Consider the following 18,501-nt stretch of genomic DNA (forward strand, 5'->3'; position numbering starts at 1 on the left):
TTTCCTTCAGCTAAGATTTTTGAGATTCACATAGCAGAAAGCAGCTTTGGGGGAACCTGCAAGTTTGAACGTTTAATTTAGCTCTGGATTCAGTCTCGACTCTATATAGAGTTGGAAAATCTAGGCTGTTTGTGTAAGTCTTTCAGTACGTCAGTAATTTGGGTTTGGCTGGGCTGGATAGACCTTTTCTTCTGCATTATCATAGCTAGCTACACCCAGGAAAAAAGGACGTGTGCTAAAATGAATGCTTTGGAATTTTTTTCAGATCTGAAAGAATCCTGCTTCTGTTTTTCTGTTGAATTTAATATCTGAATAAAGATTAGGGCCACTTATTTTATCTTCTGATTTGCTTAGCTCTAGTTTGCTGCTAATCAGCGATGCATTGTCCTCGTGCAGACGTCATTCAGAAGCTTCTAATCTTAGCTTCACTTTAAAATGAATCTTTATCTGTGACACTATACTTGAACACAGCTCTGGGCATATGTCCAGTTAAGGGGAAAATAAAGTGGATCTTTGTGAGCTGTGTATTTGTGATTAATGTATTGCGTATTCCAAAAGTTGCAAGGGAACATTTGGATCCTCCTAACAATCATTTGAAAACTACACTTAAATTAAAACAAAAACTGTGAGTGTGCTCTCTTAAATTATAACACGGTCCATCTCGGCGCTAGTTAGGGTGTCTGAGGCCACTTTGTTCCTTGGCTCCAGAGCAGCTGCAGCAGCTGCCTTTGATCCCAGGAAGCTGGAGGGGTCTCTAAGAGCAACTGGGTGGCTGCAGGGCCACGTTGTGCATGTGAAATCCACCCCATTGCCATGCAACCATGTGGTTCCAGGGGGCTAGTCCTTTAAACAGAAGGTTTCTTGTGTGAGGATATGGCCTATTTATAAAAAAGGCAAACAAAAAAAAAAAAAAACCCAACCCAAACCCCCCCAAAATCCCAAACAAAACCAAAACACAAAACCAACAGTAAACTTGGCAAAGGAGAAATTTGGGGGGAGCTATATTTCTACAGAAGTGAGAAACATTGGTGTTCATATTGAATTATACTCAGGCAGCTATTGCTGGTGTTCTTAGTACCACCTTAACATTAAGAACAGAGTGAGAAAGAAGTGGTTTGTTCTTTTAGAATAATAATAGAAGAAAAAGAAAACCAATAGTACTGGCTGATGGGTGGTAGGTACACTGTCATGCAAGAACTCTGAAACCCATCTTAAATCAATACTGTTTTACAGCATGATAAATATTAGATATCTTTCCTGACTGTTCTTCAGACTCATATAGAACCACTGGAATTTAAAATAGGAAAAGACGGGTTAGGCCACCTAGTCTGTGCCTGCCAGCCATGGGCTGGTATCCTACCACGAGGGGACTACTTGGTCCAGTGTTAACAATGAGCTGTTGACTCATAGCTTTGAAGTCCTCAGGATCTCATGCGCATGCACTGAGAACCATGAGCTAGTACTTAGATGTTTACAGGTCCAGATCAGTGGAAAAAGAAGAGTTTATGTGGTTTGTTCCATTGGCTAACTCCATGCCAGACAGGAGCACAGATCTCCAGAGAGGATAGGTTGATGAATACGTATATTTTATTATTTCTGTCATATTTTTCCACTCTGATCTAAAGACCCTGACTAATAGTTTTGGGTGTTGTACTGGTGTCGAATATTTAACGTATACTGAGACTAGATTTCTGTTAACTTCTTTGCCCCATTCAGTGGTAAGACATTCTATGTTTAATATGAAGGTTGCTTATTTTCAACTCCGAACCAGCATTTTCTGATGAAGACGCACAAAATTAGGCTCCTGAAGTGCATGCTCTGAGACCTAGATAAATTGGCCTCATTTTTAAGGGTACTGATCTCCCATAATTCCCATGGAAGTCAACAGCAGCTAGAGAAGTTCAGGTATTAATCAAGTCAATTAATTAGGTGCCTGAATATGTATTCAAGTTCCTAATTTAAGTATCTGCAGTGGTTAATGTTCTGAAAGCTGCAGCACAATTACTGAATTCTGTCTCTTTCTTTCAGATAAAGTCTCAGGCTCCACATGAAAAGCATGACACTTGAAATTTAATCAGTCCTATTTCCTGTGCTTTTCATTTTTTCATCATTGTGTGTTATGAAAAGATATCTGTAAGGGTATCTGACTCAACTTCTTTTTTTTTTTTAATTAAGAGTAAAAAGCATGATTAAAGCTAGCCAAATAGCATAAAAATCTGCAAATATTTCTTTAAATTTTTAAATTAATTTGATTTTAAGTGCATTCATTCCTGTCTTATACAAGAGCAGCAGCAACTGCAGTTCATTATCTGCTAGACTTATTCCAAATAACAGATCTGTTAAGAATAGTAGTTCTAAATATGTCTTTAATGGAGCGTGCGAATAAGACAGCAAGGTTACATAGTTACCTGAGGGAGAAGGGAAGGCTGAAGGTTGGGTTTTCTTTCTTTATAATCAATTCTCCACAGGTGTTCAGGTCATGTAGAAAATGGGCTCTGTAGAATCCTGTCCTTAGAGAGACTGGGTCAAGATCCTGCATGGCACCGGAGGACGGCTGCAAAGAAAGGAAGACAAACAGGCACATCCAAGGTCTCTGCGATAATAATCACTCACATGAAAATGGTGCCTGAGACTTTGGGAGCATGGGCACTTGTGGGACTCTGCAGAGTCTGAGAGAGGCTCAGAGAGTTTGTTGTTGGACTGGGAGTGACAGAAGAGGCTATAGGACACACAGTAAGAATAACAAATTGAATCCCTGTTGTCATATTCCCAAGAAAGAGAACAGAAGAAGAGAAAATAATTAAAAAAAAGAAAGGAAGAATCAAAGTCAATGAATAACTTGGGACTGGATAGTGATTCCAGATCAGAGTATGGCCTCTGACCACAACCAGACAGGGCAAAAGCCCTCCTTTCCATTCACCATGTCTGTGAATCTTCCATTAGAATAACTCTGCTGTTGCCTGTGTCCTTTAAACACAAAAGTTGAGCTTGACCATTAAAATGCTTTTGTCAGCATTAAATTCAGTCAGCTAATGAAATAATAAGAGGGATTTCAGTTACTATATAGAGATTTGAGATCAGCATCTTTGCTGATTACATGTAAAAATCATTCAATCAAGGAACAACAGAAAAATCAGCTGGCATATTTTATCCCTGTTTATAAGATGAATTATTCATTTCCAATTAAAATAGGAACTGAGAAATAATGTCTTGATGCAGAAGTTAAGTAATAATTTCAAATAAATAATATAACATGCTGTGGTCATTTTGCAGGCAGTTTGTACACAGTCCAGCTTTTAAGAAAAACAAATTAATCATAATAATTATTTGCCAAGCTCTCATAATAATTACTCTCCGTCTCTAAGAAACGCACTGGAATCACTTCAGATTATCTTCTATCTTGCCTGTTTCTAGAATGAACGTGTCACTTAATGTTATGTCCTAACTATCTGACTTATTTCTTTTACACCTAAACTGCATCTGATTTGATGGATTCCCCAAGTTCAGAATTGCAAGCAGAGTTCTATTGATCTCTAGTTTTAAGTCTTGAATATGACCATTCATTACGTTTGGGTATTTGACCGTAGGCACTAATAAGCTGTTGTTCCATGCCAGAATCCTGGTCAGTGCCATGAGTCTTCCAATAGTTGATGACGGTATTTTATTTGGGGATGGATTTCCATAAACTAGAAGAGCCTAATATTGATTTTTTCTGATCATCAAGTAGGTTAAATATCTTTACAGCTTACTCTCTTCTTGATGGTGTTAATTCCAAACATCTTAATTAAAATGTGCATAATAATGAAAATTCATAATTTCATGTGCATTATGGCAGTTGTAAGTGTAGTCCCAGTTTGGTGCATGAATGCAGACATGAAAAAGATGGCAAATAAATACAAAGTCGTGTTTCTTTTCAAACCATTTGAATTGATACTGAACTGTGCTTGCCTGGGAGTCCAAGACACAGAAATTGATTTATCTCAAATAGGAACAGTTATTTTCCTCTGTTATTTTCCAGTCTATTAATTCCAAATGACAGGAATTAAGATGATAACCAAAATGAGGTGATCAATAATCTTAAAACTTAACCTTCTTGTCAATTTTTGATAATGTTGCTTCACTGTTGCATGTCCTGTGAATTGTATTTCTCAATCTGATTGCATTGCAAGAACACATACAAATATCACAGGCGTGGATATTTCTTTCTTTTTTTTTTTTTTTTTGAAGGGGATTCGTTTTTTTGCCCTGCACTGAGCTATACTCTGTATGTCCTTTAGTTTCTATTTCATTAAAAAACAGTTTTCACTGCAGAGCTATTTCATCATGATCACTTCACTAAAAGCTAGGAACAAAGGGAAGCAAAGCTAAAATTTCCTGCCAAGTCTTTAACAGTTTGTAGCAGTGGATATGTACAGAAGAGGTTTCAAACACCGGCTTGCAGGCTGGTTTAAAGGAGAAAGGATCTCAGCAAATCATCCTCATAGGGCTGTAAACCCTAGTATTTTCTTAGGTAAAATTCTTAACTAAGAATTTTAGCCCAGTGGGAAGAAACAGAGAGTCTTTGGGCCATAATGTCATCCCCTATAGAAGTTTTATTAGGTTAATGAGCTTCTGTCAAGCCGTCTGCTATAAGTGGAACTCTCCAGACCTGCATTTAACAGCATGTGCCATATGCATTAACTTGTAGAGAAAGTTCTCTGCTTGTTATCCAGTTTCCTGCTCATTTTCCTGTTGCTATGAGTAATTCCTGTGGACACGTATTCTTGCGACTTTTCAACTCCGTGACCACTTTCTTTCAGCTCTTACTGATAGGAATTACAAACGCATGGGGACAATCTATGTAGATTGCAAACCTGTGATGGTAGAGAGCTACACCTTGCTGGGGCAGCCTAGTGAAGGAAGAGACAGCCCTCTCCTGGGGTGGCTGGCATGCAGACAGCTGTGCTGTTGGCTTGGCCCATAGGTGGTGCCTTGTATTTCCCTTCGAGTTCTTTCTTTTAGCGCTAGCCAACACAAGAAACAGAGCAGGCAATGCAGATCTATGGCAAAGGGGAAAGGGAACCTTTTCTCCTCCACCAGAGGTTTTTTTTGTGCCCACCTGCCTCCCACTCCAGTGACACAGTGCTGGTAAAGCCACGCTGCCAGCAGCTGCAAAGGCCTCCAGCTTCCCTCTGGCCTCTTCCAAAGGCAGAGAGGGGCTGCAGCATTGCACATCAGCTGGGAGCGTTTGTGAATATATACTATCTCACGCAGACGCGCTCTGCCTCCTTGCCCCAGCACTGTCACGTACAGACATCAGGCATGCCCAGTTTTTGCATTCACCTGAAGCTGCAGCCAGCCTTTGGGAAATGACTGTCTTCTTATCCCCTGCTTCACTCCTTTGGGTCACTAGAAAGGAGACATATGAGAAAAGCTCTCTCTGCTCTCTTGGGCGCAGACGCTTTTGAACGGAGCTTTGTCATTTCCCCCAGTGCAAGTATGAGTTATGTGCATTGTCACTTGGTGTTTACATCTTAAATCTGCCTTTCCTGGAGTCATATGGTTGTGTGAGAGTCTGAATGTCCACAGGGAGAGGCAGAAAGAGCAGGGAGGGGAGGTGAGCTGCGATCTCTTGTGCCGGCTAAGCAAGGTTTGCAGACTGGGAAATACAGGAGCAGTCAGAGATGGGTTTCCTTTTGTTTTGCTCCCAAGTGGCATGCTGGATGGGCTGGACCTACAAGTTCAGACTTGGCGGCACTACTCGGTCCCCTTTCTCCTGCCCAGTGCCCAGCGACTCTGAGAGTCTCCCTGCATCTGATGAATGAGTGAGTCAGCAGCTTGTGCAGTCATTTCTCCTCATAATATTTCAGCTTTGCTGTGGCACTGTTGTATTTGTGTATGCCAGCCTCATTCCGGAGTCTTTGACACTAAGCTCTTAAAGCCCTAATGTGCTTACATAACATGATATGGAGAAGCAAGAAACTAAATTTAATTAAAATCTTTCCCCACTGCTTCTGACACACAGGGAGAGACAAAAGGAAGACACTTCTTTTTGTACACTGAAGAGTAATGTGTTGTCCTCAAAAAACGGACGAGGAAACTGAAGACACTGGTGGTGTATAATACATCTAAAAAGCGGACTAATCTTCTAAAGTTTAGATCTGAAATGAAGGACAACCTGTGCTTTTATGGCTGAATTCATATTTTGGTTTCCTTTAGCCATTGAATTGACATCTGTGAAAGATATGTTGGTAAAAATAACTTAAAAATACCCAAACCCTTTTACATTCAATATCAACTTTATTCCAGGAGAAGAAGGTTCATTAGTTATTTGAGTAACTTTCCCAGTGAAAATAAATAACCCATTGCACACAAATATTGCTGCAATGAGCATCCTGTTAATAATGCCTTAATGTCGTGGTTTAGTCCCAGCAGGCAACTAGGGCCATGCAGCCGCTTGCTCACTTTCCCTGCTTGGGATGGGGAAGAGAATCGGAAGAGTAAATGTAAGAAAACTTATGGGTTGAGAGAAAGGCAGTTTAATAGGTAGAGCAAAAGCCACATGCAAAAGCAAAGCAAAACAAGGAATTCATTCACCGCTTCCCACGGGCAGGCAGGTGTTCAGCCACCCCCAGGAGAGCAGGGCTGCATCACGGGTAACAGTTACTTGGGAAGACAAATGCCATCACTCCAAACATCCCCCCCTTCCTTCTTTTTCCCCCAGCTTTATATACCAAGCATGACATCACATGGTATGGAATAGCCCTTTGGCCAGTTGAGGCCAGCTGTCCTGGCTGTGTCTCCTCCCAACTTTTTGTGCACCCCCAGTCTACTTGCTGGCGAGGCGGTGTGAGGAGCAGAAAAAGTCTTGAGTGCTTAGCAACAACCAAAATCATCAGTGCAGTATCAACAGCATTTCTCATCCCAAATCCAAAACAGCACTACATCAGCTGCTAACAAGTTAACTCCATCCCAGCTGAAACCATGACACTTAGGGAATTCTAGTGCAAATTTTTGAGGAGCTTCTGCTGAATGCCCAGCTTTTGAATTGCTTTCACTTCTCTCTGTAGTTTTAGACAAGAATAGAAGTACACTAATCCCAATTAAAAAGCAACATTCACCAAATGTAACAAAGCAGTAGTATCTGGGACACCTATAGATTTCCCTGTGCTCAGAAAGAAAATAGCAGGGTATCTCAACTGGTAACTGTAATTGTATTCTAGCTTTTCAGAGAAAAATACATCAAATGTAATTGCGTGAATTGAATCTCTTTGCTTGGGGAAATAAAAAACATTTGAAGTGAAACCTTTCTGATTTAATGACATCCTGAAAATGAAGTCTGCAACCCTGTGAACTCCATTTATTGCTTCATGAGTACTGTAAGATGTCAAATGTTTATCAGAGTGTCAAATCTGGTGTAGAACCCACATATTGTAAGATTTTCCCTCCTTTTAGCTGCCTCAGTGAAAGCTCTGCTTCCTCTCTTCCTGCCAAAGGGCAGAGCAACTTGCAATTCCAGAGAGTGCTGCATTATTTTCTATAGACTGGTGATGTGATGCTCAGGAGGCAGTTAAGGAAAGATCCCTTTTCTTAAATAAGACATTCTTCCTCACCCTTACCTGACAAGAAGTGGAGCTTCATCTGGTCAAGCAAATGGTTCACGAACAATGGGAATTGAGTTACCTGTTTTACCTTGTGTCTTTTTGATAGCTCTTCTACCATCCTCCCTATATGTCCTATCTCTCACCTCTTTCAGTGTTTTTAGCCTTTTGAACTTGCCTCCCTGCTGCAAAGATGCAGACATCAAAGTAGTAAGTGAAGGGGTAACCATTACACATATGGTCCACTTTTGTTTGAAAACAGTATAATAACTGGCTTACTGGGAGCAGAAGCGATATGAGAAACAATAATTTTCCATGATGGGGTTATTTGTTTTAGGTTGAATGAAGTATGTGTTATGGTCTGTGACAGACTTTTCAGCCTATCATTCTGTCTCATGAAAATTGCAAATCGTTTTTTAACTGAGATTGAAACAAAGCCTCTTTTTTTCTGACCCTTTTTTGGCTTGGTAAAACACACACACACAAATTCATTTTTCCATAAATTGTTTGCCGTCACATTAGCTTGCGCATAGAGACAGCTAGGTCATTGAGACAGCCCACGACGAGTCAAGCCTGCAGCCCTGATCCGCAATTGCTTGTTGTGGGCACCAGGTAACATTTCCTGGCCTGTCGCTCATAGGCAGTCAGCTACAGCTGGAATTACTGCTGAAAACACAACCTCAGAAATCCTTGTAGCTGTGTGTTTGATGGTGGGCTGAAAGAGACAGGTGTTTGGATGTTTTTGGATAGAATAACTGACTTTTACTAATCTGACTGGTTGCCTGTGACTTACATTTGAACATAAGGAGCGCAGTGGTGTGAACAAAAGTCTTCTTTATACCATCAAGAGGTGAGGATTTCATTCAGCCATCCAACATTAATGAACAGAATGCATTTGATAATAAGAAGGTGAAATGAAGAGAAAAAGCCAGTTAGTGCACAGGTTTTGAACACATCATTGTTATGCTAATTATATTTAGAGACATTATAATCTGCGCTATTCATTTTGTAGTGCCTTAAAGCTAAATTGGTTAATAATTTTTTTGTTATCTTTGTTGTTAGGTAATAAAAGAGGTGTTATAAATAGAATGTAAAATGGAGTGAACTGGCAATATTCGTAAAATATCTGAACCAAAAACCTCAAATCAGTTTAAACAAATGAAACCTTTTGCAAAAATTATTTCACAGAATCTTAATTTGGCATGGTTATTCAGAGGATTAGCTATTACTAAATAAAATGAAAAAAAAAATATTTCAAGGAATTAGTGACAAAACAGAAATGAAGAATTGATTGCATCTTCTTTTCTATGCGTCCGAAGATAAAACCATAATTAGATAGTTTAGCATCCAAATACAAGAGCTCTAAATTTTCTACGAAGCCAAATATCCTGAAATTCCACTGAAATCACAGTAAGCTAAGTCTGTTCATCACCTTTCATGGTGTCATTTAGTTGCCAGAATAACCTTTAGCAAAATAAAGTGTAGGAACTCAGATTTGAAATGACTGATCAGTACAGCATGTTGGCCTTCTGCCCTGCTCCTTGCAGGATCCTATGACACAAATTTGTTGTGGTCAAAGTTTGTCAGATCTTCACTAACATGAGACACTGCAAGATATGTGACTTCCATTGTTTTCCAAGGACGTGCTACGCCACTAGCACACTTCACAGAAACTTGTACAGAGCCAGATGGGCACATTTGCTCAGACTCATTGGGGATTCTTTTGTTTTGCTTTTTCCTTAATTCAGTTCAGTTAGAAAGGACATAAAATGACCATCTAGTCCAACTGCCTGACCATTTCAGGGCTGACCAAAAGTTAAAGCTTGTTAAGGACGTTGTCCAAATGCCTCTTAAACACTGACAGGCTTGGGGCAGGAACCATCTCTCTAGGAAGCCTATCCCAGTGTTTGACCACCCTGTGGCTAAGACAACGTATGTTGGGATTGAAGGAGAGCGTAAGAAATCTACCTCCACGTTTTCTGCAATGCATATAGATATTTGCTGCGAGCCTGGTACCAGTTCATGGTATAACCCCTGCTCTGCCACCTGGCATTTCCTGGGGGAGCCCTCTTTACTCTTTGGCATGGCTTTGTGCCAAGTTTTTACAAATGCAGCCCAAGTTTGGGAGATTTATTTCATCTTCCTGGTGAAATTTAGCCCCAGTTGTGCTACCAGAATATATATATATATTTTTTTTTTTTTTTTTTTGCTTAAATGACCAATCCTATTGAATGTAACCATCACCATGTTGTAACTAGCAACAAAGCTAAAATCTCATATGGCCTACCCACAAAGTGTATCAATCCTGGGAAGGACCACTACAAATAAAGAAGGCAGTATATACAGTTTCTAAGACTTTCAGACCTCTGTCAGGGCCACCAGAAAACATGATAGCTCTCATAATATTTGCTAATTGGACCAGGGTAACAAAATATCTTTTTGTGTGACCTTGAATATTCAGCAGAAGATGGTTAGTAACAAACCATAAAACTATCTGCCTATTCTAGATGAAACATTATAGTTTATAACAATTTTATTCAACAGATTTTGGCTTTTTATTCTAATCAAGAGTCATCTGTGAACAGACTTTGTTCTTTGTCAAATGTATGTGTTTGTTCAAAATTTACCAACTGGCTAGGTATTGATCAGATTCCCCAACCAAAATGTTTTTACATTTGCTTCCATCCCAAATTCCTTCCTGCCCTTGCCTTTCTGAGGTCTGTAAATGAGTAATACTTTGTGCTTAATTTCTTATTGAATATCATAGAATCATAGAATAGTTTGGGTTGGGAGGGACCTTTAAAGGTCATCTAGTCCAACTCATTTGCAATGAGCAGGGACATCTTCAACTAGATCAGATTGCTCAGAGCCCTGTCCAACCTGACCTTGACTGTTTCCAGGGATGGCGCATCTACCACCTCTCTGGGCAACTTGTTCCGGTGTTTCACCACCCTCATTGTAAAAAATTCCTTCCTTATATCTAGCCTAAGTATACCCTCTTTTAGTTTCAAACCATTACCCCTTGTTCTATCACAACAGGCCCTGCTAAAAAGTTTCTCATCTTTCTTATAGCCCCCTTCAAGCACTGAAAGGCCACAATAAGGTCTCTCTGGAGCCTTCTCTTCTCCAGGCTGAACAAGCCCAACTCTTGCAGTCTGTTCTCATAGAAGAAGTGTTCCATCCCTCTGATCATTTTTTGTGGGCCTCCTCTGGACCTGCTCCAACAGATCCATGTCTTTCCTGTACTGAGGGCTCCAGAGCTGGACACAGCACTCCAGGTGGGGTCTCACCAGAGCAGAGTAGAGAGGCAGAATGACCTCCCTTGACCTGCTGATGACCCTTCTTTTGATGCAGCCCAGGATGCTCTTGGCCTTCTGGGCTGTGAGTGCACATTGTTGGCCCATGTCCAGCTTTTCATCCACCAGTACCCCCAAGTCCTTCTCATCAGGGCTGCTCTCAATCCCTTCATTCCCCAGCCTGTATTAATACTGGGGGTTGCCCCAACCCACGTGCAGAACCTCGCACTTATCCTTGTTGAACCTCATGAGGTTGATGCAGGCCCACTTTCAAGCTTGTCCAGGTCCCTCTGGATGCCATCCTATCCCTCAGGTGTGTCAACCACACCACTCAGTTTGGTGTCAGCCTCAAACTTCTTAAGGGTGCACTCGGTCGCACTGTCTATGTCATCGATAAAGATATTGAACAATACTGGTCCCAGTACGGACCCCTGAGGGACACCACTTGTCACTGATCTCATTGAGCCATTGACCACTACCCTCTGGATGCAACCATCCAACCAATTCCTCATCCACTGAGCAGTCCACCCATCAAGTCCACAATTTAGAGAAGTCTCCAATTTAGAGAAAAGGATGTTATAGGGGACCGTGTCAAAGGCCTTACAGAAGGCCAGATAGACAACATCTGTAGCTCTTCCCTTGTCCACTGATATAGTCGCTCCGTCATAGAAGGCCACTAGGTTGGTGAGGCAGGACTCCCCTGTAGTGAAGCCATGCTGGCTGTCTTGAGTCACCTCCCTGTCTTCCATGTACCTTAGCGTAGGTTCTAGAAAGATCTGTTCCATGATCTTCCCAGGCACAGAGGTGAGGCTGACATGTTGGTAGTTCGCAGGGTCCTCCTTTCTACCCTTTTTAAAAATGGGTGCAATGTTTCCCTTTCTCCAGTCACCAGGGACTTCACCTGACTGCCATGACTTTTCAAATATCATGGAGAGTGTCTTGGCAACTACATCAGCCAATTCCCTCAGGACTCTGGGATGCATCTCGTCAGTTCCCGTAGATTTCTGTATGTTCAGGTTCCTCGGGTGGTCATGAACCTGATCTTCTCTTACAGTGGGAAGGACTTGGCATCCTCTGCTCCCTACCTTGCAGTTCATCCACTTGAGAGGTGTGGGGAGAGACATTGCCAGTGAAGACTCAGGCAAAAAAGCTGTTGAGTACCTCAGCCTTCTCCTTGTCTGTTGTCACCAGCTTGCCAGTCTTGCTGACATACCAGCTTGCCAGTCTTTTTCTGGCTGACATACTTGTAGAAACCCTTCTAATTCATTGCATCCCTTGCCAAGTTCAGCTCCAGCTGCACCTTGGCCTTACTAACCCCATCTCTGTGCAAGTGGGCAGCGTCCCTATACTCTTCCGAGGATATCTGTCCCTGCTTCCACTGCCTGCACCTCTCTTTCTTGCCCTTTAGTTTGACCAGTGTGTCTCAACTCAGCCATGCTGGTCTCTTGCCTTCCTTTCCTGATTTCTTATACCTGGGGATCGAGAGCTCTTTCACTCTGTGGAAAGTGTCCTTAAAGATCTGCCAGCTCTGTTCTGCTCCCTTGTCCCTGAGGGCAGTTTCCTGGGGTGTCCTATTAACTAACTCCTTGAAGAGCTGGAATTGTGCTTTCCTAAGGCTCAAGGTCCTGACTTTACTCTTCACCTGACCCGTATCTCTCAGGACAAACTCCACCAATGTGTGATCACTGCAGCCCAGACTGCCTCCAACTTTGACGTCACCGATTAGCTCACTTGTGTTGGTGACCAACAGGTTCAGTATCACATCCGCTCTGGTAGGGTTGGCTATTACCTGGCTCAAGAAGTTATCCTCAATGCATTCCAAGAGTCTCCTGGATCATCTACAGCTCACCGTGACAATTTTCCAGCAGATTTCAGGGTGGTCAAAGTCGGTCAGCAGGATGAGAGCTTGCGAGCACGATGCCTCCTGTAGCTCAAGTAAGAAGGCTTCATCGATAGGTTCCCCTTGATCAGGCAGACTGTAGTTAGACACCAAACACAAGGTTCCCTTTGTTGCCTTAGTCTCTAATTCTTACCCATAGGCTTTCAACCTCCTCGTGGCTATTCTTCAGAAACAGCTCTTCATACTCTTTCCATTTCTTGATGTAGAGGGCAATGCCTCCACCCCTCTTTCCTCCCCTGTCCCTTCTGAGCAGGATATTAACATAGACTTTTCCTATGTTTACTTTATACATGAAAGTTAACTTAACCTTAACCTTAAGTTAGGTTTGAGGCACATTCTGGCAAAAGGAAAGACTCACAGTGAGTTTCATGAAATTTTGGTCTGTCCTGTCTTTCACCCTCTACTTAGGTATTACTTTTGGCAGTGTTGGGAGCATTTTTCAGTCATGTGCAGCCAGAGTGTGGTGTCTGGGTTTTTTGATGGTTTGTTTTTGTTTTAGTAGTGTTTGTGTGTATATACCCTCCTCCTTTTTTAGCTTTAAGATTGATTAACAGAAAGGAAGACTAAAACCAAAACTGTAATAAGAAAAAATTAACCAAACTATTGAGAACTTGTTAAAATGAAATTATTAAAGGAAGATTTGCATTGCATCCAATACAAAAACAAGTAAGTATGAAATTTAGGACACCTGAATTCTTCAAGGTCATTCAAAAAAGTAATGGCCTAATTTGAGTGACTTCAATTAAACACATGGCTTACAATTTTTCTTTGCTTAGTGAAAGCTAAGGTCCCTAAAATAGTAAAAAAAAAAAAGCTAACAAAATACTTTTCTATTTTTAAAGTTAAAATAATGTTAATGAACCTAAGTGTTCAAATTAGCCTTTGTAAAACAATGGTATTTTTTCCAAAGGATGAAAAAGGAAGGAAAAAGAAATGTTTCACAGTCCAGAGTTCTGCTTTGCCCTTTGTTGCATTTCAAAGACCTACTGAGGAAAAATACAACTTTACAGAGAAGCCCCATAACAAACATAATATAGTTCTTGCAGTTATTAAAAAGCTGTCCTATGAAAACTTGATTGAACATTGATTGCCCCTGTTTTGTCTCTGGCAGAACATAATTACATGATTTCGTTTGTTTTGAAAAAACCCACACATTTCCTAGTGATTGTCATAAGTGAATTTTTACAAGCTCGAATGCGTAAGTATATCAATAACTTATAATGACGAAATGAAATAAAATAGATTTTGACTGCAGGAAGTTAAGTTTAGGTAGAGCATGACTTCTCACACTAGATTTACTGGAAAATATCTTATTTACACATAGGGATGTTTATATTAATGATCTGTAGACAATTCATTACAATATGATGCTCCGCACGTTTCTTTCCAGTATAGTGTAATTATTTCTATAGGTGATGTTAAGGCCGTCACCTCTGCAGTGTGGGACTATATGCTTGGAACCTCAACATAAGCTAGGTGTTCACTCCTAATCAGTCAAAAGCAAATTCTACCACCATCAAATATTTATTATCTTTGGAGGTATGCGTATGATATTGAAATATTAGAAGCCAAATGCATGCTTTGCTGAGTTAATACATACTTGAGGGAAATAGTTTTCTGCCTCCGGCAGCTACATGAATGCTTGCCTCAGGAAATGCATATGGATGCTATCGTTATCTCCTGCAAGTGTCACTGATGTTTACGTTTTTTTTTAACTAATTGAGAAATTAAGGAGTTATCTGAGAAAACAGTTGATAGTGAGTGCTGTGCCCTATCAGTCAGTTTGTGATCTCTTCCATGACTTGCTGCCTAGAAGCTTCACAAGAAAGAGAGGACTGCTGTGCCGAGCTCCGGGGCTTTCCACCTCTCTTTCACATAGGGATGGAGAACACATTCATTTTCTACCTACAAGAAAGCAGAATCAGTGATAAATTCACAGTATGTTAATCCTAAGGGACTAATCAGCAGATGACACGCACCTAGAGATACCATATATAGACTGCACATTAACATATTCAGGCAAGAGATGTCTAGATCGTGCTGTACATACTATATGCAGTACATAAGTGACGGTACACGTAGCGGCATACTCTTTGCTTCCCTGGGTAAGTATTCTGTCAGCTTACATATAAGATTTCTATTCTTTCTGTGTTTCTGAACATGGATCTGAATGGCATTGGTTTCATGCAAAGCTGTGAACCTTCTCTTGCAAAGAAAATGGCAGATACGTTGCCCCTGGGAAATATTTCTCCAGCTGCTCCTTGCTTGGTGGTGCTGGCAGTGAGAGGAGAACATGAACTCATTCAGTTAGATTATGCTATTTTCACAAGGCTTTTTTAATTCACCATCACAACTGTTTGCTATGTTCAGCTCATCTAGAAAACAGTTACTGAAGCAAGACTTTCTTGCCCAGTTGCAATGAATGTCCTGTGCGAGGGAGACCCAGGGAAAGAAACCTAGAAATACCTGCCTTTGAGATCTCTGCTGTCCTAATGAATCCCCAGTTGACATTTCTGAGTTGTAGGGCAAAGGAGCTGAGAACACCTACTCTGAGAAGCAGAGCCTTTTCCAAGGATAAATGTAAGGACTGTCTTCATGATTTGATTTGAAAGCCATATCATACCTCCATTAGGGGAAGGAACTATCTTTTAACTTTAAAGTTTCAGTGAACTTGTAGATTTTCCTCTTTTCTTCATACTAAAATGACAAAATTCTCCAACCTGGATTTGAGAAGTGCCAGTTAACACCTAGTCGCTCACACATCCTACTTCCCTAGCGTAGACAAGGTGTTACTTAGACAAAGTAACAGAGACTGGATTGCAAATGCCTGCTAAACACCGAGTAACGTGGGAGGTCTACAGATAAAAGCATCTTGCAGTTTGGAGCATACTGTGATAAAATGACTCAGGGGGAAGGAAACAAACCAGGGAGGTTTCTTACCTCCAGCTCCCTCAGGACTGCTGCAGCACAGGTCCACCGTGACTCAGGGTTGGCGCTGACAGCGTTCAGTAGCTTGTGACGGGAAGCGGGGGAATGACCCAGGACCCAGCGGGGTCTGATGTGACGTGCAGCCACAAATGGTACCCTCTGGCAGTGCCTGCACATCAGCAGATCAGAACTAAAGCCTATGTGTGGGGAAAACCTTCAGTGCCACATTGTTTCTGCTCAGTGGACAGGGACTTCAATGTCTGCGCATACAGGATCTTCTAAGCTGCAGTTACATAAAAAGTCCCTTAGTGTTATAAACTTCATTTGACTTTCTGTAGCCATCCCAAATTGGCATACCTACTACTACTTTTAGCTAAAATGTTTAATTCTGATAACTTGAGAAGTGCTACTGTCCTGGTTCCGGCAGGGATGGGGTTAATTTCCCCAGGGAGCCGGCAGGGGAGGCAGCTATTCCATCCCACCTGACGCATGCCCGGCTATAAGAGGCGCTAGCCGGGATGGGGGGGGCAGTCGCCACTCGGGGGCGGGCTGTGGCGGCGCGGGTCTGGTCGGTGCGCTGCGCGGCGGTACTGTAATCGCGTCCTTATACTCCTTTATCGGTGTTATTGTTTTTCTTTCTTCTATCCTTTGGCTGTTCTGTTAAATTACACTATTTCAACCCACGAGTTTTGCCCTTTTCTGCCGATTTTTCCCACAGCTGTGGGAGTCGAGCGAGTGACTGTGTGGTTCTTTGAGACTGGCTGAGGCCAAAACCATGACAGCTACTGATTTAGGTTGTTTGCTTTTTAATACTGAAAGGGACATTCCTATCTTGACCCTCAAAAACATGAGATTTCAAAAAAAAAATCTTCAAGCATGAAAAAAAGCCAAATTTACAAGCAAATTGCTTTAAAAACTTGCTCTAGCTGAAATGCATGGCTCTGAGGCTGGCCTGCTTAACCCTTCTTAGCATAAGTAACATCGGGGAATGACAAACAAAAATTCCAAAAAGAACAAATTAAAGCTGACAATTTGACTAAAGTAGTGCTTTCTCATGAGGCATTTCACTTTCAATAAATTGAAGATTTCTGGAGGAAAAAAACAGGGTTAGCTTTTTTATTATTATTATTTAATTAAAATCTCTGGCTGGCACCTCATTTATGCTTCTAAAGCTTTATAACAGAAACAAGAAAACTCTTTTTTCTCTCACTGCTTTTTCATATGTTCATGTTATTTCATCTTTGCTTATAACAACACTTTTTTTCTTACTATTTTAGGCAATGAAAGCCTAGAAGAAAACTATGTGCAGGACAGTAAAATGGGATTTGTCATTAACGCTATATATGCTATGGCTCATGGGCTCCAAAACATGCATCATTCCCTTTGCCCTGGACATGTTGGGCTGTGTGATGCTATGAAGCCAATTGATGGCAGCAAGCTCTTGGAGTTCCTCCTCAAATCCTCATTCATCGGTATTTCTGGAGAAGAAGTTTGGTTCGATGAAAAGGGAGATGCCCCTGGAAGGTAAAGAGATCTTTGATCTCAGCTAATTATACCAGGTGTTGGGAAGGGGGAATGTTGCTGGGTTCGGTGACGGAGATTTCTTTGGCTGTTTTACTGAAGCATAAAGTGTGCATACTGTGAGACACCAATGGAGTTATCTGGATTAGTCTTACCAATAGCCGGGAATAACACTGGTAACACGTGATATATTGATAGCTATAGCTCAAATTGAGACAGGAACTACAGTACAGCCTGTAACATTTCTAGTATTTTGGGAGCGGACAAACCTTGTATCTCACAGACTTTTGGTGTCTGAGCTACAACTGGGGCTCAGCACCAGGATTTTAACGTGTGTACCGCCTAATACAAGTGCTGGGAAATTAGCAAAGCATCTGCTTGCTAAGGTTTCGAAGGTAGGGCTGTAGAACACAGCCTTTTCCAGCTTGATCTCTGCTGCCCCAAGTGTCCCCAGGACGTAGCACAGTATCCTTGCCAGACACTATTTAGTTCTGCTTGGCGAATTCCTGTGTGTTCTCCTTAACTTCTTTCACTCCAAGTAAGCTCAGCTGTCCCAGAGTTTAAAGATAGGTCTAACTAGACCAGGACCAATAAGGTTGGTTGTTTTTTTTCCAGAAGGTACTGTTTCACTCAGTTGGGGTCTGGTAAATTCCAGCTGTGGTAGCTGCTACTGTCTGCCCCTCCCGAGCAGACACAGTATGTACCCGAGCAATGGATGAGACAGCAACTTTGTGAACTTGTAGGCCACTTTTTTTTTCTCTTAGGGGAGCCAACTGACAGAAATCCTTTCCTCTTCATTTAGTTCTGTGGGCTCTCTCCAACTATTTTAAGCGAGATACCTCTCAGATGGGTTTATTTTAGAGTTTTGAGGTTTTTTTATAAAAAAGTTTAATTCAGCTGCTGAAGTACACAATCCGTTATTAACTGAAACTTACTCAGGGGTTACCTCCTTGAAGTTGGTTTTCCTACTGAGTTATTAAAGTGTTATAAAAGACTCTCTCACTCCATCTTTGGGCTTCTTGCATAAATGCATCAGAGTGCCAACACTGCACAAAGAGAGTGCTCCGGAATAAACAAGAGTTTGCAGCCTGGCATATGCTTTCAAAGAGTATTTGTAAGACACAGTGGCCTTAAAGCAACTCTTATTTCTATTACTAGCCTTTCTTAGAAAAACTGACCAACTTTTTTACCATTTGCTATTTTCATTGCTTGTTATATTTAAACAGTATATACATTTAAACAGCTCATTACATTTAAATAGAAAGAAAAAAGCTGA

The 18,501-nt window shown here is 41.3% G+C and overlaps 1 protein-coding gene across 2 annotated transcripts in view; it reads left to right on the plus strand.

The window, feature by feature from the left end:
- Positions 1-18,501, plus strand: part of GRM1 (glutamate metabotropic receptor 1) — a gene marked incomplete at both ends in the record, with an annotated part of 196,134 nt that overhangs the window by 134,355 nt on the left and 43,278 nt on the right. For both annotated transcript variants that reach the window (XM_082480687.1, XM_082480688.1), the window contains one exon: positions 16,982-17,228. In XM_082480687.1, the coding sequence (XP_082336813.1) occupies positions 16,982-17,228 (247 nt within the window). The remainder of the gene's footprint in view (positions 1-16,981; positions 17,229-18,501) is intronic.

The sequence above is a fragment of the Vanellus vanellus genome (assembly GCF_965231255.1).
Source record: "Vanellus vanellus genome assembly, chromosome: 3".
Lineage (NCBI taxonomy): Eukaryota > Metazoa > Chordata > Aves > Charadriiformes > Charadriidae > Vanellus > Vanellus vanellus.